At 37.2% G+C, this 26,679-nt stretch overlaps 4 protein-coding genes across 4 annotated transcripts in view; 2 read left to right on the top strand and 2 right to left on the bottom strand.

Annotated features, from left to right (window-relative positions):
• Positions 1–2,590: 2,590 nt before the first annotated feature.
• parm1 (prostate androgen-regulated mucin-like protein 1) lies at positions 2,591–8,409 on the bottom strand. The gene is made up of 4 exons (XM_016229428.1): positions 8,297–8,409; positions 6,360–6,947; positions 4,452–4,530; positions 2,591–3,580 (listed from the first exon to the last, which is right to left on the bottom strand). The coding sequence occupies exons 1-4, from the start codon at positions 8,331–8,333 to the stop codon at positions 3,499–3,501; spliced, it is 786 nt and encodes a 261-aa protein (XP_016084914.1). The 5' UTR covers positions 8,334–8,409; the 3' UTR covers positions 2,591–3,498.
• A 4,801-nt stretch (positions 8,410–13,210) lies between these two features.
• Positions 13,211–14,056, top strand: LOC107548654 (claudin-23-like). Its single transcript, XM_016229427.1, has one exon. The coding sequence runs from the start codon at positions 13,274–13,276 to the stop codon at positions 14,054–14,056; it is 783 nt and encodes a 260-aa protein (XP_016084913.1). The 5' UTR covers positions 13,211–13,273.
• A 1,800-nt stretch (positions 14,057–15,856) lies between these two features.
• Positions 15,857–17,856, top strand: LOC107548653 (claudin-23-like). The gene has a single exon (XM_016229426.1). It carries the CDS (start codon positions 15,880–15,882, stop codon positions 16,681–16,683), a length of 804 nt encoding a protein of 267 aa, XP_016084912.1. The 5' UTR covers positions 15,857–15,879; the 3' UTR covers positions 16,684–17,856.
• Positions 17,857–23,634: 5,778 nt separating this feature from the next.
• LOC107548646 (low-density lipoprotein receptor-related protein 2-like) overlaps positions 23,635–26,679 on the bottom strand; it is a 37,539-nt gene continuing 34,494 nt past the window's right edge. The window contains exons 45-49 of the mRNA XM_016229417.1: positions 25,910–26,231; positions 25,747–25,823; positions 25,069–25,384; positions 24,868–24,982; positions 23,635–23,687 (exon numbers count right to left, since the gene is read on the bottom strand). Of these exons, the coding sequence (XP_016084903.1) occupies positions 23,646–23,687; positions 24,868–24,982; positions 25,069–25,384; positions 25,747–25,823; positions 25,910–26,231 (872 nt within the window). The 3' untranslated portion in view covers positions 23,635–23,645. The remainder of the gene's footprint in view (positions 23,688–24,867; positions 24,983–25,068; positions 25,385–25,746; positions 25,824–25,909; positions 26,232–26,679) is intronic.

The following is a 26,679-nucleotide window of genomic DNA, read 5'->3' as shown; positions in this document are numbered from 1 at the left end:
TCATCTCTGTTGTGTTTTACACCAATAGATAATCACATAATAAAAGTGGTGAAATGGAAGGGAAATTAGGTTTAAATGAGATCCAGCTTATAATGTTAAAAATGCTAGAGCATTGATCTGAAAATGGGACGTTTTCAATTTCACCTCTATTAATCTGCTGGAATCACTTTTTATGCATTATATATAAGGAGCAGTCAAGAACAAACAGTGCTTAGGTCTGTCAGATTTCAAATATGGCCTCTTTTCTTTAGATTTATGTGAATGTTATGTTTAATATGTGAATCTGAATTCAGTAGACAATGACGGTTTGTCCTCCATTAAAATGAGGTCAGATTTCTGATGATCAAGGTCACCGCTAATATAATATAATAACTCTTCCTCCAGTGAAAAAGTCCATCTCCTGTTGTCCTCTCACATCAAAATCCACCCACATATTTGTTTTGAACTGTTTTCACTTTCTAAATGGTGCTTGATCTGGGAGTATTTCTCTCGATTCGGTTAAAAACATGTTTAAGGACTACAAAAACGGCTGGTAGGGACTACAATGAGCTTCTTCCTGGGTTTGTGACATCACTAACCCCGATGTTTACATAAACCCCACCCCCGGGAACACGCAACTACCCGTAATGTGAAGGGGGCGTGAAGTTTCCGGACAACGTGCACTAGGCGGTTAGTGACTCACAAACACACTGAGTCCGCTAACCAATCAGAGTCCATTGCATATTTCTGAGGGAGGGGCTTCATAGAACCAATAACTCAACAGACCGTTTGGACGAGAATGGAAAGAGCGGTGTAGAATAAAGGTAAAATATGTGAAAATAATGTAAAAAAACCCCCCAAAAAACGAAGCATGAGCACATGTTACACTGCACCCCTTAAACACAATCAAGCTTTCGAAAAAAGCTGATCAACCACCCCTTTAAGTATGGTGAGCGGGTACAAAATTCCAGAAGATTGCTTTAAGGTAACAACAAATGCACGTGTACAGCTGTCGATGGAAGGTAATTGTTGCGACTTTATTATCTCGCAGTTCTGACTTTTTTCTCACAATTTCCCAATTCTGAATTTCCTTCACAGAATTGCGAGTTTATATATAATACAGCTATCCACTGTAATTATGAGAGTGGCATATTTTACGACATACAGTTGATAGTACATACCATAGAAACCTGTTCAATTTTGGATGCCTGTGATTGTGAATGTTTAAATGTTTAAAAAGTGAAACAGGTAAAAATATTTGAATATTATTTTTAAATGATAATGATATTATGAGGCATCATAAAGGCTCAAATAAACTCAGGGTTATGAGGTGTTGAAGTGGAGTAAATGCGGGGGCTTTGCTAGCACAGTTTGATGCTCGATCATGACAGCAATGAGCTCTCAGCTGTGTGTTAATGAAAGGCCTACTCATTATCAGCCTTATTACAGGAGCACACTGAAAAACACTCAGCGCTCACGACAATACCTTCACAAACACCGTGCAGCTGAGCATGTCTGCTCATCTCTGTTGTGTTTTACACCAATAGATAATCACATAATAAAAGTGGTGAAATGGAAGGGAAATTAGGTTTAAATGAGATCCAGCTTATAATGTTAAAAATGCTAGAGCATTGATCTGAAAATGGGACGTTTTCAATTTCACCTCTATTAATCTGCTGGAATCACTTTTTATGCATTATATATAAGGAGCAGTCAAGAACAAACAGTGCTTAGGTCTGTCAGATTTCAAATATGGCCTCTTTTCTTTAGATTTATGTGAATGTTATGTTTAATATGTGAATCTGAATTCAGTAGACAATGACGGTTTGTCCTCCATTAAAATGAGGTCAGATTTCTGATGATCAAGGTCACCGCTAATATAATATAATAACTCTTCCTCCAGTGAAAAAGTCCATCTCCTGTTGTCCTCTCACATCAAAATCCACCCACATATTTGTTTTGAACTGTTTTCACTTTCTAAATGGTGCTTGATCTGGGAGTATTTCTCTCGATTCGGTTAAAAACATGTTGGATTTGTTTCTTAAAAACACAGTTTTTTTTCACGAGCCATTAATAGATGGACTGGAGTGGTGTGGATTATTGTGATGTTTTTATCAGCTGTTTGGACTCTCATTCTGACGGCACCCATTCACTGCAGAGCATCCATTGATGAGCAAGTGACACAATGCAAAATTTCTCCAAATCTGATGAAGAAACAAACTCATCTACATCTTGGATGGCCTGAGGGCGAGCAAATTTTCAGCAGATTTTCAAATTTGGGAGACAAATGTTCTTTGAGAGCAGGTGCACCATGTTCAGAAAATAATAATTGTCAGCCTCAGAACAGAAAGTCAAACTACATTTAATATGAGCTGTTTTATTCTCCATTCATTTATATGAGTTTTTTGTTTTTCATATTTGAAACAAAAATTTGGGACACAGTCTAAATATATTTTGTCTAAAACATCTTCATGGATAGTGGCATGAAATATTAATCACACAGGAAGTCACGAGTCAAGAACATACTGTCCAACAAAGTACTCATGAAATAGGAAAAAAAATCTACTATATGATATAATATATTAGTGATTTTTAATTTAATCATTTTACAAACACATCAACAGTTTTACAATCAGTTGCTGCTGCTTTAGACCAGTGATTTAGACAATGTTCATGTGGTTTATACCATTTTTGAAAGTAGAGCATTTGCAAAAACAGGAAACAGTGGTTGCTGTTAAACAGGTAACAAAAAGAGAGGAAACTAAATGAGTGGTTTTAAACATTCACAAATACATTTCTGGATGTGGTAAACTACTGTAGCACGACTAACTGAACCCGACCTCAAACAAGCCAGAACACCAGATGTTTTGCTTATGAGCCTCCGTTTGCTTGATGGCTTATTTTTAAGGCTCTAATAACACTCTTGACTGTTTAAATGCTTAATTGCATGCTGCTTGTGGATCCCTGCCATTACAATGACAAGGGGAAAAATCTGTTATTGTTGAGGCAACAGAAATGTTAAACGGTCTTTGCGTTAAAACAGGGACTGTCTTTGGAGGAACAGTGGGAGGCCACAGCTGTAATTATGGTATATGATAAGGTCACTCTTTGAGACTAATAATGGTTTTTGATTTGATTTGATTTAGAAAAATTACAGCTAATGTTAGTAATGTGGTTTATTTACACTCAACAATATGATCATGAGACGAACAGAGCAAGCAATGTGAATAAGTCAAAAAATGTACTTGAGACAATACATTACACAAAACAAACAAACCAAAAAAGAAATTTCAAGGACATCACTTAAAAGCGTCCTTCAAACAGGAACCTGCCTTCATAGTAATACTCACAGGAAGTCGAAGTCTTGCCTGCATTCTAAAACTTCTGGATGATTCTGGTCAGTGCATCATCTTATTTTGGGGCCAAAATACAGAATCTAATGTTACCATATTCGCTGCTTAAGAAAGACGTGTAGGTTGCTCCTCAGAAACGAATGTTTCTTCATGAATGCTTCCCCATTTAGCCATCAAACATTGGGTTAAGAAAATTCCCCACAGAGCTGTGTTCACTATCATCCAAAAGGCGTCCATAAGAAGAGTGTCTGCAACACACAGACAAATCATAAGGCCACTGACAATTCAGTTAGGAATAAACTCTTTCTCTGTTGTAGCATAGTTTGATTTCAAATTAAAGGGTCAAACTCATTATAATATTTACCCCAAAATTAAAGATAAAAGTATTAAATTATATTTTGTGTAAAGAAAATATTGTCTATTTTAAAATCGTCACATTTTTAAAAAAAATTTTCTGACATTATTTTTTATAAGATTTAAGCACAATCCCTCCTAATCTACTGTACAGCCAAAAATTGTCCTCCTCATTCATCTATCTATCTATCTATCTATCTATCTATCTATCTATCTATCTATCTATCTATCTATCTATCTATCTATATCCATCCGTCCGTCCGTCCGTCCGTCCGTCCGTCCGTCTGTCTATCTATCTCTATCTTTCTATATATCTCTATCTATCTGTATCCATCCATCCATCCATCATCTATCTATCTATCTATATCCATCCATCCATTCATCTATCTATCTATCGTTCTATCTATCTATCTATCTATCTATCTATCTATCTATCTATCTATCTATCTGTCTGTCTGTCTGTCTGTCTATCTATCTATCTCTATCTTTCTATATATCTCTATCTATCTATATCCATCCATCCATCCATCATCTATCTATCTATTGTTCTATCTATCTATCTATCTATCCATCCACCCATCCATCCATCCATCCATCCATCCATAAGACAAAGATAAAGTTTTTACAAAGATATAGTTTCATTTTTTTGTATATGTATACATACAGGGTTAAGGTTATATTTTTTTGTGAGATTCAACCTAAAATGCATTGAAAGAAAATTAGAGGAAGATAACTACAAATAACTGCATTTGATGCTTGACTCACCGAATTTTGAAGTAGTACGCACCAACAAGTAAAATTAGTACAATGGCAACGACGCCAACTACGATGGCAGCGACACTTCCTAGAAAGTAATCAGGAAAAGATTTAGTTTGATGAATCATACATGACAAAGCTATTTCAAGTATATTACTAGAAAAATAGCTGTATTTTTGCATTATTTATAATTCCTATCAAGCAAAACACATAAAAGCAACTGTATATTCAGTGTACTGAAAAGACAAATCAAACTGCAGCTGAAGACACGCTAAAAATGTGAATGTCAATGCATTAGATAACAAATTATTAATGAGTAATTTATTTTAAAGAAAGATAACACACACACACACACACACTTTTCAATTGAACTGTTTCACAAAAAGAAGTTTGTCAGGTTTGAAATGATAAAATGAGGACAACTGACTTCATACATCCACTGAAAATCACTGCTACAGCAGTTAGCTAAAAGTAATGAGCTACTTGTTATGTTTGAACACTTGTTAAGACATTCCAACAGTTTTATCAGGGTTGTGTCCAGATGTCACTATCATTTTCAGCCACTGCTTTTCCAGAAAGTTCTCATTCAAATTTCAAAACATCCCAGTTAATGGCACTTAGCTGTCATTCAGCACAGCAAAATCCCCAGAGTTAAATCAACTCTGCTCAGAGTACATATTGTCCCAATCGACAGAGTGTTAAAGTAACACTGAATCCGAGTTCAAGTTAATGGGATAATTAAGCAATTAATTAATTGATGAGTGAACATTAGTAAAGAAAACCCGCTGTTAACAATGTTGAAGATGAACAACTACTGCTCAGGCTTTTAGACATGAAAACGTATCACATAATCCTCAACAGTGGTAACTCAGATTCAGTGTTACTTTAACACTCTGTAGATTGGGACGATATGTACTCTGAGCAGAGTTGATTTAACTCTGGGGATTTAGCTGTGAACAAAAGTCATCAACGCAGTACAAAGTGCAAACACCTCATAGATGCTTATGAAAAGGGTGAGGAACAATTGAACTTTTATAGGAAAGGTCTAGCGAACTGTTAATGGTTCAATCACCCAGTTACTGTATTAAATATTAACTTCGGCCACTCCTAAAGTGTTTGGGAAACAGTGCTTTGGATGTGTCCAAAATAACAAATGCAGTTTCTGAAAACATGAACCTGTTGCGACACATCTCTGACCTTGATCGATATCCAAGAACTTTGCATTTGACAATATAGTTTTATTACAGGCTTAATGAGCAACAGGGGTGCAATTTGCTGATTTTCAGCTAATGAATTTCATGCCAACATTTCATCCAAAACCTCTTTTAGGGACGCTTCAGAAAATATTGAAGTGGTTAACCTCAATAAATTAGGTTGAATAAAGTGGCCCTATTTTTAGAAACCATATAGGTAACAATTGATAAAGTCTCATGAGGAAATGAAATAGGGTACACACTTGGCCTACTTAAGATCTGGAGCAGAAGGTCAAACAACAATCAAAACTTTGTCTATTTCGTCTATACAGGTGCATCTCAATAAATTAGAATGTTGTGGAAAAGTTCATTTATTTCAGTAATTCAACTCAAATTGTGAAACTCGTGTATTAAATAAATTCAATGCACACAGACTGAAGGAGTTTAAGTCTTTGGTTCTTTTAATTGTGATGGTTTTTGCTCACATTTAACAAAAACCCACCAATTCACTATCTCAACAAATTAGAATACTTCATAAGACCAATAAAAAACACAGTTTTAGTGAATTGTTGGCCTTCTGGAAAGTAATTCAATTTGAGTTGAACTACTGAAATAAATGAACTTTTCCACGACATTCTAATTTATTGAGATGCACCTGTATATAAACATACTGTATTAAAATATTACATTTTTTGCAATAAAATTTAAATATTTACACACATACCTGAGCTCAGGGCCTCTGGGTCCTTCTTTTCTCCGTCAACAGAATCTGTGGGTTTAGCTACGGATGTTGCTGTGTTTTCGGTTGCTTTTATTGTAGTTTTTGTTGTTGGTGTTAATGTAGAAGTAGAGGCCACCGTTGTAATCGTAGTAACTGTCGCTGTAGGTGTGCTTTTGTCAGTAGTAATAACCGTATCTGTGCTTCCCAGAGTTGTTTTCTGTGAGGTAAGACTCTCTGAAGAGGATGTTGTCTGAGTTTCATTCACCGAACTCGATGTGATTGTGGTCTCGTTGAAGGATGCGCTGGTGAGCTCAGTCGCTGCAGAGGTAGCGTTATAGACCGAGGTTGCATTTGTTGTTGTCTGAGTTTGTGTGGAGCTGTTCGTAGTGCTCATGCTCACGTTTTCTGAGGACCCAGCTGTTGTTATACTTGTACTGGGGATCGTGGAGACAGATTCAGTCGTCGTTTGTGCCTCAGTGGCATTTGCTGATGTTGCGTGCGTTTGTGAAGGTGATGTCGCAACATGTGTAGTTTCAACTGTAGCTGCTGGTGGTGTCGTGCTCGTTGTGCTGCCTCCAAATATCATCCAACCTTCATGTCACACAACAAGCCACGCATAATATACTGGTGGTAATACAGTCAGTGTTGGGGGTAATATATTACAAGTAACTCAAGTTATGTAATCAGATTACTTTTTTCAAGTAACTCATAAAGTAACGCATTACTTTTTAATTTACGAGAGAATATCTGAGTTGCTTTTTCAAATAAGTAACGCAAGTTACTTTTTTTTTCTTCAATTTATTGATCGACAGCTCTCCTGTCCCCATGCTGAGAGAAATCAGAAGATGTTACTGTAGTTCTAAAATAAATATGAATATGCATTAATTCATCCCACCCGCACAAAAAAAAAAAACACACAGATTCAGTATTCCTCAAAATTAATAAAAATAATGCAACTCAGAATATGACGCAAACCTGCAATAATGAAATGTTAAACAACACAAATATGCTTTATGTATTTAATCCCATTCTATTAAGCAATGTCTTTGCTTCTGAGCTTCGATGATCCAGTTCAAGCGTACTAACAAGCACAAATTACTCTAGACACACATTTGTGTGTTTGTTTATTGCTGAAGTGTGTAGAAATGTCTTCTTCTGCATTCTATGGTACGGACATAAATTTACCTTCCCTTCAGCCTGAGGCTTATTCATTTCACTTCTGGTGTGAAAAGGCTTTTATATTTGCCAAAAATAGAACTTTTTTATTTTAAAAACAAGCAAGCAAGCCCTGTCCAGATTTTAAAAGTAGCGCAAAAGTAACGTGACGCATTACTTTCCATAAAAAAGTAACTAAGTACCGTAATTAGGGACTTTTTTTATGGAGTAACGCAATATTGTAATGCATTACTTTTAAAAGTAACTTTCCCCAACACTGGTGGACTTTTTTTATGGAGTAACGCAATATTGTCATGCATTACTTTTAAAAGTAACTTTCCCCAACACTGAATACAGTGAATGCATTTTTGAACTATGACTGTCAACAAAACACTCCCTGCATCATAAAACTGAAACTATTTCTTAAACAGGAAACGCTTTTGTAAAGCACCTTAATGTTTAGTAGTTACACGTTAGTTCAGTCATTTTTAGCTTTTATAAATGGGCTACCTTGTAAAAACTAAAGCAACACGTATTCATGAGTTACACACACTGCGCATCGTCCTCAAAGCGCACTAGTAGCACGTGTTTTGAATGAATTATTAGTGTACTATTTAATATTACACATATCTCATAACTAGGCTACAACAGCAGAAGCAATGTCATTTAAATTTAAAGGCCTATTAAATAATCTGGATGGATATAATGAGCAGGCTACGTAGCCTATGTATGTTGTTCATAACTTATAAATAATAATAACAGGAAAAAAAACATTTTAAACATACCTGCTAATATAACCGCCGTTAAAAAGTGCATCTTCATTTTCCTTCCTCTTTCCACGTGCAGCGCTGCGACTGCTGAACAGTTTCTCTATCGCACTGTAACACATGTGAGTGACAAGAAGAGAGCACGCCTCCGGTCCACTGTGACCTCCTATAATGGGTCATGTCAGATGAGCAAATAAACAGACGGGAAAATATGCTCATGAGGCAGATGTTATTAAAATACACAAATATTGTCTGTAATGGCACCAAAGATAAACAGATGGTCGAGGTATGAATATGTAAACGTGAGACTAGAAGTGTAAAGGGTGTTATGACTAAACCTCACCACTAGGTGGAAGCAAATCTAAGTTAAATAGAAGTGAGAATTCTTAAAGGGGTCATCTGATGCGATTTCAAGTGGTCCTTTCTCTTTGGAGCGTTACAAGCTGATTGTGCATAGATAAGATCCCTGAAGTTGCAAAGACTAAAGTCTCAAAACCAAAGAGATATTCTTTATCAAGTTAAGACACTGCCACGCCCCCCTAAAACGGCTCGTTCTAACAAAAATAATGATCTTTAAAAAAGCATCATATGACCCCTTTAAACTTTCAGAGAAACGTTCGAATATATAAAAATAAGTCAATCAATAAACAGAATAATGAATTACGACAGAATGCTATACTTTCAGAGCAAATTATCATAGTTCTTAAATGGAAATGATATATGTTTCAGTATAACATTAGAATATACACTCTTAACCCGAATTGGTTGACTTTACTAGAAAATTGCGTGGAAACCCGTTGCACTAAACAATTTTAGTTTTTACACAGGGTGAAACTAAACGGGTTAAGTTGTATTAACATAGAACATTTAGTGGGTGTAGCAGACAAATCAAGTTGGCATTAGTAGTCTTTACTAAAAAGCATTAGTTCACATTATGAATTTTTTTGAGGATATGTTTTATAAAATAACTATTAAGTTGAACAAAAAAATATTAATATTAACAAATGATTTTTAGTAGTGATAACTGTTATATTTAAGTAATCTCTTATAATTTTAAAATGATACTACTTAAATTGTAAAATTATTTTAATTACTTTTAAAGAAATAAACAATAACTACATTTCAATGTTTTTTTTTTTTATTGTTCACAAAAAGTTGTACTTAAGTAAAATTTTTTGCATAAGAAAACATTTTTGCTTGTTAACAATTGTAAATTCCAAAGAGAATGCACACAGCTTTTGGCAAGTCTTTAATGCCTTCCATCACGACTTCTCCCTCAATGATGATCTTAACGGAGGCTGGATTGAGTTGAAGAGAAGATGGGCACACAATACCTTCTTGCTCAACAAGGAGGATTCCAAGGTCAAGGTGGCGGAATGACTGATCATCAGAGTCCTAACAACAGAGCACATCAATGACATTTCTCATTAAGTAACCATCAATAATGTTAAACAAATAGCCTTGTAACGACAGACACATGAGAGAATGTGTGAAGTGGTTATGAATGCTTTAATAACACTTCATCTAAAGGGTTAGTTCATCCAAAAATGAACATTTTGTCATTTACTTATTTACCCTCACGTCATTCCAAAACCATAAGACTTGTGTCTATCTTCAAAAAAGAAATGAAGATATTTATAAAAAATAAATAAAAAAAATATTAACTTATCTTTCCCTCCATTCAAAGTCACATAAAGCCCATTTATCTTTTCAAAAGATTTGAAAAGATAAATTAACCTTTAAATTGAGTTAGGTCGCAGGTTTCATTAAAAATACCTTAAATTGTGTTCTGAAGATAAACAAAAGACTTATGGGTTTTGACTGACTTCTGCTTCTATGTGCATTAAGTATGGTGTACACATCAGTATTAAACTCACATTCTTTATATGGACACTGGACTCTGTGATTAACTTTTTAAATGTCTTGCGCAGGTGAGTGAAGAAATCCCCTTCTGTACAGGGTACAGAAAAATCACATAACACGCAGTGAATAGTTACTTGGCCAGTTTCACACAGTTGAGTTTCGTGGGCTTTCGAGTGAATCTTAGACATGTGCACTTTAAATGCATTAATTGAGTTAAATGTGCACAAGCAATCTTGATGTAGGCAAGGAAATGGAACAGTTCTGCTGTAACTTCCATGTTTTAACCTATAATGTTTTAATAGGTAGCCCCGTTTGTCACATGTAAATTCACAAAACTTACATTTCCACTGCATCTTCACAAGAACCTGTTGAAAGAGCATAAGAAAACGTTCAGAAAAAGTTGCAGAAAATCAGTTGCAGATATAATTCTACTGTAAAAGTTAACTTCTGCTAGCGATCTCGGCTTTTAAACTGTTTGTTTAAGAACAGAGTTGTCTCTACTTAACATGATCATTGCACTCAATTTTTTCTTCTGATTAGTTGCAAACAGCTAATTTTATTTAGTAATGACACCATTTTCTAAAGAACAATAAAGAATAAGTAATGACCACTTAAAATGTTTCATTAACACAAAATCCGGGTTTAGAGTGTAGGTATGACTATGCTGAGACTACTTAGCCAGGTTTATCTTCATTCCAAACCACATTCCATGATGATCTGTCAAAATATGGGTGGAGTCATTTAGGTGGAGCTCAGCAGGAGCAAAGGCTGTGTTGACTTTGTTTTGCAACTCACAAATGCATTATGGAGACATTATGAACATCTAATTGTGCAAAACAGAACAAGGCAGTCAGAAAGCAAGAAAGAAACCTGCTGAAAAGACAAGCATGAGGTGGTTTGCTGGTTTAAGCTGGGAAATGGGTTTCCTCTGCTCTGACTGGTCTTCAGCCTAATCAGTTTAACACCGGTTGGCCAGGCTGGGTAACCAGATAAACTATCTTATACAAGCCAACTACAACAAAGCAACTTAGACATGGTTTAAGCCGGTATTTTGGGCAGGGAACTAAATATTCATAATATTCTGTCATCCAAATGTCTTGATTCGGTCAGCAGATTAGCAGTGAAATAGGAAAGAATGATTAAACTGAAAGCAGTGTATAGCTTCATTCAGAGGCGTGGTCAGGGAACGGCTGTAGTTTCAGAGGGACTGTTACTGTATGTGCAGGATGTCATTTCAAACATGCTTTCCATCCACATTTCTGTTTCCAAAATGATGCAACGACCTGAACAGAAAATGATGACGTGTCAAACCTGACATGTTCACAATGCAGCACTTGATGCATTTCAAGCAGCAAAAACTCTAGAGCAGTGTTATTTTAGAACCATTGAGGTACTATTATAGTTTTTATTTATTTATTTATTTAGTCATTTAGCAGACGCTTTTATCCAAACTTACAACTTATAGTTGTTGTTAATGTTAAATGAATTGGTTTGTTTGTGCACTGTAAGGATCTAATGATTTCTAAAAGTTGTAAATAAAACAAAGTTGAGTGGAGTGCGTACATGAAAACAATATGTCAGTCTTTCTGTTTTATTTTTTAATTCAGTGTGTAGATTCTTTGTGACATTTACTAGCAATTTCTGAGAAAAAATGTTTCTACATAATTTCCCCTCCAGTGTGTGTGTGTGTGTGTGTGTGTGTGTGTGTGTGTGTGTGTGTGTGTGTTTGTCATTTTATTAGTTTTTTCCCCCCTAATTTTTTTTCTTCAGTTTTAGTTATTTTAGTGCATCAAGTTAAACTAAATGAAAATGAGAAATGTTGCCTTCGCAACTAGATGACATTTTATTTTAACATTTATTTTATTTCACTAACATTTTTTTATGGTTTTAGTTTCAGTTAATAACCCTGTTATGAGTTATGTAATGTAATGTAACCCAATTTATGAGTTTTAATGCAGCATAAATTGAGGGATGCACTCAAAAGATACATTTTGATTGCAGAGTAAAGTAGACAGAAAACTAGACATGCACTGGTCGACAGTGACAACGTTTTTAAACTTTTAATAATGCATTAGAAAAATGCTGAAATTAACATTAACTAAGATTAATAAATGCTGTAGAAGTGCATTCTTAGTTCATGTTAACTAGTTAACTAATGTTAACTAATGAACCTTATTGTAAAATGTTACCCAATTATTTTAGCATAATAAATATACACTGGGACTTGTTTAATTTCAAAGTTGAGTAGTAGAAAAAAACATGCCATATAAAATGAAGAAACATATTCCAATCATTTATCAACTGTATTACTTTATGAACAAATGATTTCTTAGCTATACAGGTGCATCTCAATAAATTAGAATGTCGTGGAAAAGTTCATTTATTTCAGTAATTCAACTCAAATTGTGAAACTCGTGTATTAAATCAATCCAATGCACACAGACTGAAGTAGGTCACCATCAGCACCAGAGTCTCTTTTAAAAAAATTTTTTTTTATTGATTTCCAACATATAATATAAAGGTACTGAACAAATATAAACTACAAAAAAGAAATAGAAAATATACAGTATTATATAAATAATAATACAGGTAAAAAATAAATAAATAAATAAATACAAATAATAATGAAAAAAAAAAAACCAAAGAGACCTAGTGCGTTTTGCTTTACTGTTTTTCAACCCAAGTAGTAACTCAATATAATTTTTCATATCTATCTGAAATAACAAAAAGTTGTGTTTTCCTTTAGCCCATTTCTGTTTATGTATATGGTATTTGCCCATAATCAAACAAAGCTTAACAATAAAGGCCACATCTGGTGGTAATCTTTGTCTATTCTTTTACTTGTCAGAAAAGTAAACTTTCATGCCTAGGCATTTACAGAGGACGCACCAGAGCGTGATGTAACAGCCAGTGGGCGGGGCTCCACAGGTGCGCCAGGACAAGGCTGTCGAAACTCGGAGCGCTTCTGATGTCGACAAGCGCAGACAGTCACGTGGCTTTCAACAGTAGCCAGATTTGATGGGATCCTCCCACGAGAAGTTTCGGCTCTCCGGCTACTTTTTTTTAAAGCAACCGGAAACAAACCCATCATTCCCAGCAGGGCTATTTTTGTGATCTCCCAAGTGCATCATCATGCGAACTCCTGGGATTTTTATTTTCGGGATGGTGCTCGCGCCTTGCGGGTGGATTCTGGAGCTGACCAGCACCGTGGCACCAGCCTGGCGCACGATCAGCAACATCCCGGGGGAATCCAGCGACCTGGTTCTCCAACAAGGATTATGGGACATCTGCAGGACTTACACATCGTCCCGGGATATTCAGTGCAAGCAGCAGGACACGCAGTACTTCAGCGCTCAGATCATCCAGATCGCGCGAGGTCTGATGCTGTCGTCGCTCATTCTCAATATCATTGCCATCGGCGTGGCAGCAGTCGGAGTCCGATGCTGGACTGAGAGCCCGCACTGGACGGTCGCTGGGATCGGAGGTCTCCTCATCTTCATCTCAGGGGTCCTCACTATCATCCCAGTGGCGTGGTACACTCACATCATGACCTCCATCTTCTCCGCATCCACCGATGTTCGTGTGGGATACTGCCTGGTGCTGGGCTTCATCGGCGGCATCATGGAGGTTCTCGGAGGACTGGTGATGTCCATCGGCTTGTGTCGGCGCTGTGGCGGTCGGAAGCGCGATGAAAGGCCGAGGGCATTCGCGGTGAAGTCCACGCGCGATCCCTCTCCACCGCACAGAGTCACGGTGCCCAGCATCAGCAGCAGCATCAGCATCAGCAGCAGCAGCAGCGTCCCGTATTACTCCAAACAAAGTGAGATGGACTTCGCACGAGCCAAGAGACAACAGGACAGCAGACCAGCGAATAGCACTGCTTATAAAGCACGACCGTACGACACAGATTTGTGAAAGAACTTTTACTCTTGTGAACAGTTAAAATAACTGATCTATATATAGGCTATTATAGATCAGTGGTTAAAGTGCTTATAGTTACCAGAGTTGATCGGTCAGATGGAAATGGGTTTCTTTTTTGATGACAGTTCTGTCGAGTCTGGTTATTCCTTGAATATTATATTAGATTTGTCATTTACTGTAAAAATAGGCCTATGCATTTTGTACACTGTACATTTCATTTTGTTTACATATTGCAAACATATTAAACTGAGAAATCTAGTTACGGTTACTTAGTATATCCAAGTTTTCATAAATGGGCTTCTGAGTAAACTGGAATCTATTAACTAGATTTTTATATAGTTGTTTATACTTAATTTTATTGCAAGTTATGTGTTTAATCTTACATTTTAGGATGTTTAGTTCATATTGAACATTATAGTGTGTACTGTCTATATGTTTTTATTAGCCGTGGTTCACGGAAAGGCTATTTTGATTAACTGTAAATCATCACGTGACCTTTTGTTTTACCACCTGTATTATCATGGATGTTATCGGTCATGTCAACTACTCAGCTATAGCACTTTAGCTGAAACCATCATCATTACCATTATAAATACTGGACCTGGTAAGGTTTTGAAGTTATACTGAAGAGCACTAACACCATTTGTTTGCTTTTATACGTTGCACTTAATATTGTGAGGCCCTCATCATTGTAGTAACAGTACCTTAATGTCTTTTTGTAGTACTTTGGGCTCTGATGTGTAAATATGTAACTTATTAGGAACCTCTTAAGTTTGTACAGTTATATCAACTACAAAAAGCAAACACATTCTTCTGAAGGAAGCTAATCTTTGCACAACCACTGCACACAGGATAGGCTTTGAATGTTTGCAGAAATGTATGTCACTGGTGTTTACGATAGACAGAATGATATGCCAAATATATCTTTGTGGACGTTTTTGTGAATGTTAATATCGTATTTGACGCAGATGATTGAAGGCTGTTTATATTTATGTATTTTTATGATTGTGATGGGTGAACACATGCCCTCATATAATTACCTGAATTACTATAATAAAAAAAGAAGTTAAAATCGTTCATTTTGAAGAAATGTTGAGTACAACTTGTTGCATTCTTATAACAAATATTATCCTTATCTTGCTGTTTTTAAATGTGACTTTACATTGCTTTTAATATTTAATTTTCTTTATTTATAAGCGTATATTCTGAATGTACAATGCGTAAGTCATCAGCATGATAACTTTTTTCATTATAACATTTATTATTACTGACCATATGATGGCTTGCGAAACAAACAAACAAACCAAAAAGTAAAAAAAAAAGATAGAAACCGCAAGACAAAATGCATATCATAAAAATATGAAACACTATTTGGCGAATTATCAACTAAATTAATGTACTGTATGAAATGAAAAGGCATAAGTGTGTGAATTAGAGACAAAAAGTGAAACATTGTTTCAAGAGAGTTTTGAACTAGGTGATTGAAACCAACATATACAACTTGCTAGATTGAACAAAACTTTATGCAGATGAACTTTTGACCTGAAACCTCATTGTTACTCCAGTATAAACAAATTTTTTGGTGACAACTTGCCCCAGTCTCTCCTATTTAGCCCTGCATACTGGTTTCCAGGTTTGGCTGAAACACGGCATGCAGCGAAAACCAGTTTTGTCTGTGTTTGAACCAGACATTCGACACCACACCCTTCAGATGCTTATCAGACGGATCCACCTCCTCCAAGTTTCAGTATGTTTCTTCTTAAGCACCAGACACACTCGACTCGCTTCAGAAGCGGACAGCAGCTCAACCCTCAACCATGCGGACTCCGGGGATTCTGATATTCGGCATGGTCCTGGCCCCCTGCGGATGGATCCTGAACCTTACCAGCACGGTCGCGCCCAACTGGCGCACCATCCACAGCCTGGCAAACGAGCCTACGGATCTGGTGGTGGAACAGGGAATCTGGGACATCTGCAGGACCTCCACAACGTCTAGATCCCAACAGTGCAACCAACAAAGCAACGACCAAACTTATTTTAGCAACCAGATCATTCCGATCGCTAAAGGAATGATGGTCGCGTCGTTGATTGTGACAGTGGTCGGCCTGGCGGTGGCAACACCCGGAGTCAGATGCTGGAAGGACAGACCCAGATGGATACTGGCTTCTTTGGGTGGCCTCCTTATCTTCTGCTCCGGAGCCCTGACCATCATTCCCATTGCGTGGTACACTCATCTCCTCACCAGCCTCAATTCCACCTCCGTCAAAAGAGACCCAGCCAGAGCGGATGACATTCGTGCGGGATACTGCATCATTTTGGGCTACATTGGAGGCATCCTGGAGGTCCTCGGGGGTTTTGTGATGTTCCTCGGGATTTGCTCCTGCTGCGGTGGACACAACCGCGGAGAAAAGCCTCGAACGAACACACAACGGCCGGCGAACAGACCGACGCCTCTGCCAAGGGTCAACGTACCGAGAAGCTTCAGCAGGAACACTGAAAGCAGCGTGCCGTACTCGCAGAAGTCACTAGACGATGACCTGGACTTCCCAAGAGCCAAACCCCGAGATATGGGATCCGTCAACACATCCTACACCGGAAGACCTTATGATGCTGATCTGTGAAATTATTAGCTTGGTACATACTGTGAACATTTTCTGAGCGGTAACCACTGTTAAAGACCTGATAGATGTTTGAACAACTGCACTCTCGAAAATTAAGGTTCTTTGTCGTCACTGATGGTTCCATTTAGAACCTTTAACATCCATGGAACCTTTCCATTGAACAAAAGTTCTTTATATTGGAAAATCATTGTTTAGATTTGTAGGGTTCTTCAGAAGAAATGGTTTGTTTTTTAGGAGTTTTCACTGAAAGCTTTTTTGGGGAACCCAAATAGGTACTTCTAATAAAAAACGTTTTATTTTTAAGAGTGTAGTTGCGCAGGTGGTACACTTGTTACACCAGTCTTTTTCTTTCTTTTACAAGTACTTTGCATGTTTACAACAGTTATTGATTGCGCTTGCCAGTTGCACTTTTAAGCTAAGAAATATGAAGGTTTTAATTTTAAAGTTGTAAATAGACAAAATGTAACTTCCTGTCGAAAGACGAGGTTCGTAATGCAGGATTTGATTTTATAAAAATTAGCTCATTTGAACAATGGATATCTGTGCAATATTTTCTTTTGCTGTGGGAAAACAACCTAAAGTCAGAAGAATGATCAGGGCTTTCTGTGATGCAGTGTAACTAGTAATACTGGTTGTTTCAGTTTTATGTCCACTGCATGCTCTGCAGCACGTGGGTCATGTTTGAACTGTCAGGTGACCTGTGAGTCATGTGAACAATGCCATGAAGTATGTTGCTCCAAAAATCAAGGTTGTTGTAGTAAATACCTACCTTTTTCTTTAAAGCTATGGCTATAGATATTGTAAATATAATAGTTTTTGTGCCAGTATTTCCAAGATTGTCTGCCAAAGAATAAAACATGTTCAGCTGTTTCAGTGAGCAGACAACATACCTCCAGTCTGGAAATATTAAAACAAACCTGTTACACAATTGACTGCAGAACAAAACATGCAATGTATTACAACAATAAATTAATCAAGTGAATCATTAATTATAAACAGATACATACAAGAGAAGCGGTGCAAATGAGGATAAATGGTCTAAAACCATCCAGATAAAGGAAATAGGGTGTATTTACTGTAATTTCCCATTGGGGTCAAAGTTTGTGTGGTTTCTAAGCTGCAACCCATCAACTTTTAAATCTCCTTTATTTTATTTTTTTGTATTAAAGATGCTATTTATTAAAAACAAATCTGTTGTACATGTCTATCGATAACTACTGTTATACAAAAACAAACAAAACAAAAACAACCCCTTTTAGGGATTCAAGGCAACACTTTTTCAATTTTTAGAACAATAACCATATGTTAATGATAACATTAATAAAAATACTACAAAGGTTGGACGTTCGTAAAAACCAAATGTACAAAAATGCACTGTTTGTAATTTATGATAGCGTATTTGAACATGACCTTGATGTTTATGATTGCATATTGACAATGGAAACTAGAGGCATTAAAACAAAGTATATATAGCAAAATAAATGTGAAAATAATTAAAATAAAGATACGTTAACTGGGAAATGTCAGATAAAAAGGCCATTTCATTTGGAAACATATTGCTAAAAATAGAGCAAATATTGTTGAAGTGCACGGAATCAATCTTTCATGATATGACTGAGAAATACAAGCAGACAAAAAACAAATCTCTTTATTCAAAAATACTTTACAGACAGTCACGATAACCACTGAATGAGGCCCTTACACTGTGTCTACACTGGACACGAGCAGCGCGACAAAATACTATAGAACTCATTATAATCAGTGATGCTGTCTACACTGGATGCGGCGTGGTGCGACAAATCCTCGACAGTAAACTGCTGCCGCATTCTATTTATGACAACGGTTGCTTTGTCGCGTCCAGTGTAGACACGGTGTTAGGCCTCTACTAAAAAAAAGTGTTGAATGCAGAGTTGTTGTGAAACTCCAAAAATAAAAACTACATCCAACCAAGACCCCCCAAAAAATGGCGTGTTTGCCATAAACGCTTGAAAGAGATACTCGTCTGTGGCTTACCTGACTCACCAGTCAGGACTGATTAAGCTAAATATAACACCAGAAAAACAGCATTGAAATACCTGGCATGTTTCAGCAACTAGTCATTGCATGTTTGACATGATTTACAGGCAGGTACGCCAACCCAAATCATGCTCTGGATTCCAGATTCAAATGTGTTGTGGACTTCATGCATTTCACAATAGTTTTCAGTTAAATGTTGAATTCAGTTAGAGCTACTTCAATACCCCAATTACATAAGATGAATATATATTCATGCACATTCAAGTGTGAGTTAAGTGTCATGGTGGAAAGTTTTTTTTTTAATTGGAGTGGAAGTGCTTCATATGTTTATGGTACTGTTTGAAGAGGGAAACAAAGAGAGAGAGAGAGAAACGGAGTGAGTTACTGTATCTTATTGTGACCATAATAGAGTTCATTTGAGTCATTGTGATAGAAAGACAAACCTATTTTATGGCACGCTGCATTAAAACATGTTAAAGATGTTTAGCCATTTCTTAACATGGCTTCTTCAGCTGCCTTTTTTCTGTTAACAAAGTGATACAATTGGTTTACAGATTTTTCGTCACTGCAAATCGTGCAACACTGAAATCTGCACATTTAGATTATTTGCAAATTTAGACACTTTTGCGTTTCCATAAAAACGCAACAGTGTCAACTATATACAAAAGTGTGCATGATAAATCTTTTAAAAACAGAGTATAACAAATATGTATGTAAATCTGTCGTGGTGTATCCATAAAGCAAAAATTAATACATTTTTCTTCTTACACGTTGAATACATGGGTGTGTACACACCTTAAAAGAATTGGTTCACCCAAAAATGTCCTCCCCGTTCATCCAAGATGTAGATGAGTTTGTTTCTTCATCAGATTTGGAGAAAATGTAGCATTGCATCACTTGCTCAGCAATGCATCCTCTGCAGTGAATGGGTGCCGTCAGAATGAGAGTCCAAACAGCTGATAAAAACATCACAATAACCCACACCACTCCAGTCCATCAGTTAACCTCTTGAGAAGAGAAAAACTGCATGTTTACATATTTGTAACTCTTTTGGACCGTTTTGCTTTGATCCGTGCAGATTTCTCTCCTGATTCAGACTAGATGGCTTTTTCACTGGAGGAAGCGTTATTATGGATTATTTTGGCTAGAAGTGACCGTTTTAAGTTAAAACACCTTAATGATGGATTTGTTTCTTGCAAACACACAGCTTTTCACTTCATAAGACATTAACTGATTAGCTGTTTGGACTCTCATTCTGACGGCACCCATTCACTGCAGAGGATGCATTGCTGAGCAAGTGATGCAATGCTACATTTCTCCAAATCTGACGAAGAAACAAACTCATCTACATCTCGGATGGCCTGAGGATGAGGACATTTTCATTATTGTGTGAACTATTTCTTTAATGATTACGTTCAAAATGTTATAAAATATATTTTTCAAGGTAAAAAGTAGCATTTACAAATTTAATAAATTATTCATTCATCAGGTTTTTTTTTAGGAGTTGCACCACATGACATTTTACAACCTGAACCAACCATGCCTTGTCATAAGTTCAAATCATCACGTCATGAGGGTCTAGGGTTTTTTTTATTCTCAATGAAGAAATTAAAAACATCAGGCACATTCATGCCACTGTATGCATGAACTGCATTTTTAATGAATAAATCGATTTAAAAATAAATTAAGTAGTAATAATAATAAAAGGAATCCAAAGTCACACCTCTTCTTTGCCGGAAAAATGCCAGCCCAAAGAGCAGGATGATAAAGCCAATGATGAAAGCCAGGACGCCGAGGGTGAGCGGTACAGACAGAGCGTCATTGATTGTTTCGTTACAGGTGTCTCCAATGTAGCCCAGCTTACACTCACAGGTGGGCTCCCCGTTCACCAGCACACATCTACCATATTCACATATTATATTGTCACATGCAATCAGACGGCGAGACATGCCACCATCATCACTGGCAGGAACAGACATGCTGAAGCTCTGAAGTGCAACAAGAAAACACATGAACACTACATAAACGAATGCTGTTTGAAGAACAGACTCAGAGCAAATCACGCAGAGTGGGGTAAGATGTGCCACTTCTACCAAGCTGGGCTCTAGGCAACTATTGTTTTTCAGGATCTCTGTTTTCAAATGTAAATAGAAGCAAACAGCAATATTGCAAGTGCATAGAAATATGACTTCATTAAAACAGTGATGGAGTGACCCAGTTTAGGGTTAATGCATAAACTGAATTAATAGACAAATGATTTACAGTTACTTAAATCTACTCACCATTTTCCAAGAGAAAGGTGGCAAACATACACTCAGAACTATGACTGGAATGCAAAACTGCAGGGGTTTACCTGTATACAAATGAGGAAAAGATGGTGAGAGAGATGCCTATAGAACAGATGAATGCATTGAGACAGAAAGAATAAAGCAATGTTCCCAAGCAGAAAAGAGACCCACCCATTCAGTGACACTAGACTCCTGTCAGGTGGGCAAGGAGGAGTGACCCTTCAGCTTACAGGACAAATAAGGGCCAGATGAAGATAGCACCGGAGTAACAGTTTGACGACATTTCAATCAGTGTAGGATGTGCCTGACATTCGGGTGCTGCTGACGCCCGATAAACAATCACAGAGTCCCGGGCGAGCGTCCCGTTCTCCTCCCTCACGCCTAATAAAGCCACGTCAGGCGACTGCCAAACGTGATAAAGTAGCCTACTTAATATACATGCTCCTTAAAGTTTGTATTTTAGTGCAGATGTTTTATAGTTAAATAAAACTAAGCCTATATAGCTTTATGTGAGAAAGAGACTGATAGTTATAATCTTACAACTGCGACTGGATCACGGACTCGGTTCTCAAGCTCAACTCACAGAGTCTCGTTCGCTAATGAATCATTCAGACGGTTTTTTGTCAATGTTTGTCAGCGACAGTTCAAAATTGAAAGTAGCCTAAGAACTAGAACTAAACTCCCTTTTTATGCCGAATCTACAATAAGTCTTGTGTATTATATAGGTAGGCCTACGTGTTTAAAATGTATTATTTTTATAGACGTGTGATAGAGACACTTGCACACCTCACAGAACTGCATATCAAATATTACTCAATTGAGTCGGTTCTCAGGTTCGTGTCCGAACTCTGAATTGAGGTCCCCATGGGTACAGAAGCTTATCATACAGAAAAATGCAGAACGTTTTCTGTAAGGGGTAGGTTTAGGTGTAGGGCGATAAAAAAAAAAATACAGTTTGTACAGGAGTCCCCACAAGGATAGTGAACCATACTGTGTGTGCTTTTGTTTGGGTGTGCGCGCGTGTATTTGGGTGTGTGTTTGTTTTTATGCTTGGGTGTGTGTCTTTGTGTGTGCGCGTATTTGGGGGTGTGTGTGTGTTTTTGTGCTTGTGTTTGGGTGTGTGTTTGTGTTTGTTAGTGTGCGTGCGTGGGTGTGTGTCTTTGTGTGTGTGTGTGTCTGTCTTTGTGTGTGCGCGCGCGTGTCTTTGTGTGTTTGGGTGTGCATGTGTCTTTGTTTGTTTGCGTGTACGCCCGGCCTTACGGAGTCCAAATCACAAACCATTCAGACCGCTTTTGACCGCAAGAGTCAAAAATTCAGAGATAGTGTAGTGAACAAGATTTTTTATGCTGACTCTCCAATACTGCTACAATAATCTTCAAAAAACGTGCTACAAAAAACGTGTTTAAAAAGGTATTATTTTTAGGACTAACGTAAAATGTAGCGATACAAGTTTGTCATGAAGTTACATCCGTTTCGTGAACAATTCATTCCACCTCGAGTCGCTTGAAGTAAAAGGGAATGCTCACTCACAGAATCGAAAGTTCTCACCTTTGGGTGTCTTTAAATTGCAATTATTATTATAATATTTTGAATCTCTGTCTTCAAAAGGTGAAGGCAGATCATGATTTAGTGACCACTAAATAAAATATATAAATAATTAGAACCTGAATTGAACCCTTTCATGAATATTGGCACACAGAATGATTCACACAAGCCTCTTCCTCTTGTTCAGGTACTGGCTCATGTTTCATATGGGGGATGGGGTGGAGTAACAGAGAAAGTATTGAAAGTAGGCCTGCCTGGGTTTGCATAAACAAACAAGACTTGTGTTGTGCACGAGCAGACTGAAGCCCAAGCAGGAACAGCAGGCTATGTAAAAAGCAACTCAAATGACCAAGCAATAAAGCTTTGAACTTAAGAAGAAAATACACAACTATAAAATGAGGAAGACTGTTATATTATATTTGTAAATGTGTGATGGAGAGACATGCATTGCACAACACAAAACAGGACTTCCTGCATAGTTTCAGGCTATAATTAATTATGACTTTAAGATGTTTAATAAAAACTAGACTCTCCATTTTCACAATCCCATTAGGTTTCTGTTCTGGCATTAACCCTGTGGTTTCCTTTGTGAAATACTGTGTAGATATTTCTTGAGAATTCTAAGTACCTGCTGGTTCGACATCTGTGGCAAGTCTATATGCGACTAGTGCTTTTCTTGAAATTAGACTTTGCAATGTTTACACTACATCCTCTTTTATGATGCTGTTTTTTTGAATTGGGATAAGAAGTGAACCGCACCATATTTCTTGCAATATTGTTTTATTAGACAAAAAAAAAAACAACTGAAAATTCTTAGCTGACAATAGGGGTGGTGACCGCTGGAGTAATCGGAGCCTACAGGAAAGAGAAAGAGTCATAAGGCTGAATCAACTTAATGTATAAGAGAAAATTATATTAATTCTACATGACAATTTTTATAACATCTGTGGCAAATCTATATGCGACTAGTGCTTTTCTTGAAATTAGACTTTGCAATGTTTACACTACATCCTCTTTTATGATGCTGTTTTTTTAAATTGGGATAAGAAGTGAACCGCACCATATTTCTTGCAATATTGTTTTATTAGACAAAAAAAAAAAACCTGAAAATTCTTAGCTGACAATAGGGGTGGTGACCGCTGGAGTAATCGGAGCCTACAGGAAAGAGAAAGAGTCATAAGGCTGAATCAACTTAATGTATAAGAGAAAATTATATTAATTCTACATGACAATTTTTATAAATGCTTTCATCATCCCAAACCTCTATTTCCTTTGTGAAACACAAAATGAGAAGTTTAGCAGAATTTCCAGGCTGCACTTTTCCCACATAATGAAAGTAAAGAGGAAAAAATGCACAAAGCTATTGTATGAAGAAAAAATAATAATCTGAATAATTGGAAATGTAATTTTTAGTCATTTTTTGAGCTTGTCAGTCCAAGTCCCCAGAAGAACTGTTCCACATTTCTGCCTAAAAACATTATAAAAGTAAATAGATTCACAAAAATAAATAGGATGAGACTAAAAAAAAAATGCTAATGTTTTTATGCAACTATTGTACATATTTTTTTTTGCAAATCTCATGCGAAACAAGAATGAGATCCACTATGAGGTTTGAAAATATTTACAATAACTATATGAAATATTTTATATCATTTGCATATCTCATCCTATTTATTTGTGAATTTTTCATTTTTTATCCATGTATGCGGAAATACGAAACATTGTAATCAATACCATTCACCATCATTGTACTGTATGCAAAACAGCAGCGTAAACATTCCTCATATCAAAACATCTTTTTGTGCTCCAAAAGAATGTCTCATATACACATATACACACACACACACACACACACACACAGTGTGCGTGTATATATGTGACCCTGGACCACAAAACCAGTCATAAGGGTACATTTTTTTAAATTGAGATTTATACATCATATGAAAGTTTAATAAATAAGCTTTCCATTGATGTATGGTTTGTTAGGACAGGACAATATTTGGTCGAGATACAACTATTTGTCTAATCTGGAATATGAGGGTGCAAAAAAAACATCAAAATATTGAGAAAATCGCCTTTAAAGTCGTCCAAATTAAGTTCTTAGCAATGCATATTACTAATCAAAAATTCAAGTTTTGATATATTTATGGTAGGAAATTTACAAAATATCTTCATGGAGCATGAAAAAATCGATCATTTTGACCCATACAATTTTTTTTTTTGGCTATTGCTACAAATATACCCCAGCAACTTAAGACTGGTTTTGTGCTCCAGGGTCACATATATACACACACACACAGTTAGTTATAGAAACAGTTTAGAAACATCATTGTACCTCTTCAGGATCGTACAACTCATTATCAAAGTTTTGACAGTAGGTTGTGTGCTCTTCTACATCAGTCACAAGCGTCTCTTTTTCAGTGGCCTCTTCCCTCACTCCTTGCGCCCTTCTGCAAATATAATTGGGGGGGATAGTATGATATACAACTTTGTTATTTATAAAATCTGTATCTATTATATTTAAGAAATGATAAACCTCCTCTTGAGGATGACGGCGGCTATCAGAGCACCTCCGAAGAGAAAGGTGAGTGTGAGCGCGAGCGCAGTGCTGCTGGAGGCGTTCTGACACAGATCCCCGCTGTATCCCTCCTCACACTCACACACCGGCTCACCCTCCACACTCACACACGTCCCGTGACCGTTGCAGCGCTCCGCTTCACACGACTCACTGCCGTCTCCAGACCCAGAGAGATCGACAGCAGAGCCCAGAGGCAGCAGACCGTTTGATGTGGATTGTGGAGTGTCAGGTCCAGATTTGGATTTGACACCAGGTTTGATTTTCACACTGCCACCTGTCAACAAGCAGGACATTTAGGTGCTCAAACAGCTGATAAGAACATCACAATCAACCACAAGTAATTCACACCACTCCAGTCCATCAGTTAACATCTTGATTACTAATCAAAAATTCAAGTTTTGATATATTTATGGTAGGAAATTTACAAAATATCTTCATGGAGCATGAAAAAATCGATCATTTTGACCCATACAATTTTTTTTTTTGGCTATTGCTACAAATATACCCCAGCAACTTAAGACTGGTTTTGTGCTCCAGGGTCACATATATACACACACACACAGTTAGTTATAGAAACAGTTTAGAAACATCATTGTACCTCTTCAGGATCGTACAACTCATTATCAAAGTTTTGACAGTAGGTTGTGTGCTCTTCTACATCAGTCACAAGCGTCTCTTTTTCAGTGGCCTCTTCCCTCACTCCTTGCGCCCTTCTGCAAATATAATTGGGGGGGATAGTATGATATACAACTTTGTTATTTATAAAATCTGTATCTATTATATTTAAGAAATGATAAACCTCCTCTTGAGGATGACGGCGGCTATCAGAGCACCTCCGAAGAGAAAGGTGAGTGTGAGTGTGAGCGCGAGCGCAGTGCTGCTGGAGGCGTTCTGACACAGATCCCCGCTGTATCCCTCCTCACACTCACACACCGGCTCACCCTCCACACTCACACACGTCCCGTGACCGTTGCAGCGCTCCGCTTCACACGACTCACTGCCGTCTCCAGACCCAGAGAGATCGACAGCAGAGCCCAGAGGCAGCAGACCGTTTGATGTGGATTGTGGAGTGTCAGGTCCAGATTTGGATTTGACACCAGGTTTGATTTTCACACTGCCACCTGTCAACAAGCAGGACATTTAGGTGCTCAAACAGCTGATAAGAACATCACAATCAACCACAAGTAATTCACACCACTCCAGTCCATCAGTTAACATCTTGAAGTGAAAAGTTGCGTGTTGCGTGAAATAGTCCTCCATCCTATTTTAACGCTTCCTCCAGTGAAAAAGTCTCGTCTGAATCAGGAGAGAAATCGGCACGGATCAAACACCAGTTTACAAGCCAAAACAAACATGTTGGTAGATTTTGATGTGAGAGACAACAGGCGATGGACTTTTCCACTGGAGGAAGCGTTATGGATTATGGAGTCATATTTTAGCGAGACACAATGGTTTGAAGTTAACAATGCTTTAATGGATTTGTTTCTTATAAACGTGCAGCTTTTCTCTTCACAACATGTTAACTGATGGAGTGGTGTGGGTTACTTGTGGATTATTGTGATGTTTTTA

Source organism: Sinocyclocheilus grahami, unplaced genomic scaffold, assembly GCF_001515645.1.
Source record: "Sinocyclocheilus grahami isolate Dianchi unplaced genomic scaffold, SAMN03320097.WGS_v1.1 scaffold352.1, whole genome shotgun sequence".
NCBI classification, from domain to species: Eukaryota; Metazoa; Chordata; class Actinopteri; order Cypriniformes; family Cyprinidae; genus Sinocyclocheilus; species Sinocyclocheilus grahami.
The sequence above is the reverse complement of the archived record's forward strand: the minus strand, read 5'-3'. Positions and strand labels throughout refer to the sequence as shown.

Excerpts from the sequence above, each read along its gene's own strand:
- LOC107548653 (XM_016229426.1), top strand. The coding sequence starts at position 15,880 with ATGCGGACTCCGGGGATTCTGATATTCGGCATGGTCCTGGCCCCCTGC.
- LOC107548654 (XM_016229427.1), top strand. The coding sequence starts at position 13,274 with ATGCGAACTCCTGGGATTTTTATTTTCGGGATGGTGCTCGCGCCTTGC.
- parm1 (XM_016229428.1), bottom strand. The coding sequence starts at position 8,333 with ATGAAGATGCACTTTTTAACGGCGGTTATATTAGCAG. Across the intron at positions 6,948-8,296 it reads AACGGCGGTTATATTAGCAG|GTTGGATGATATTTGGAGGC; the intron begins GTATGTTTAAAA and ends TGTGACATGAAG. Across the intron at positions 3,581-4,451 it reads GCGTACTACTTCAAAATTCG|ACACTCTTCTTATGGACGCC; the intron begins GTGAGTCAAGCA and ends TGTGTGTTGCAG.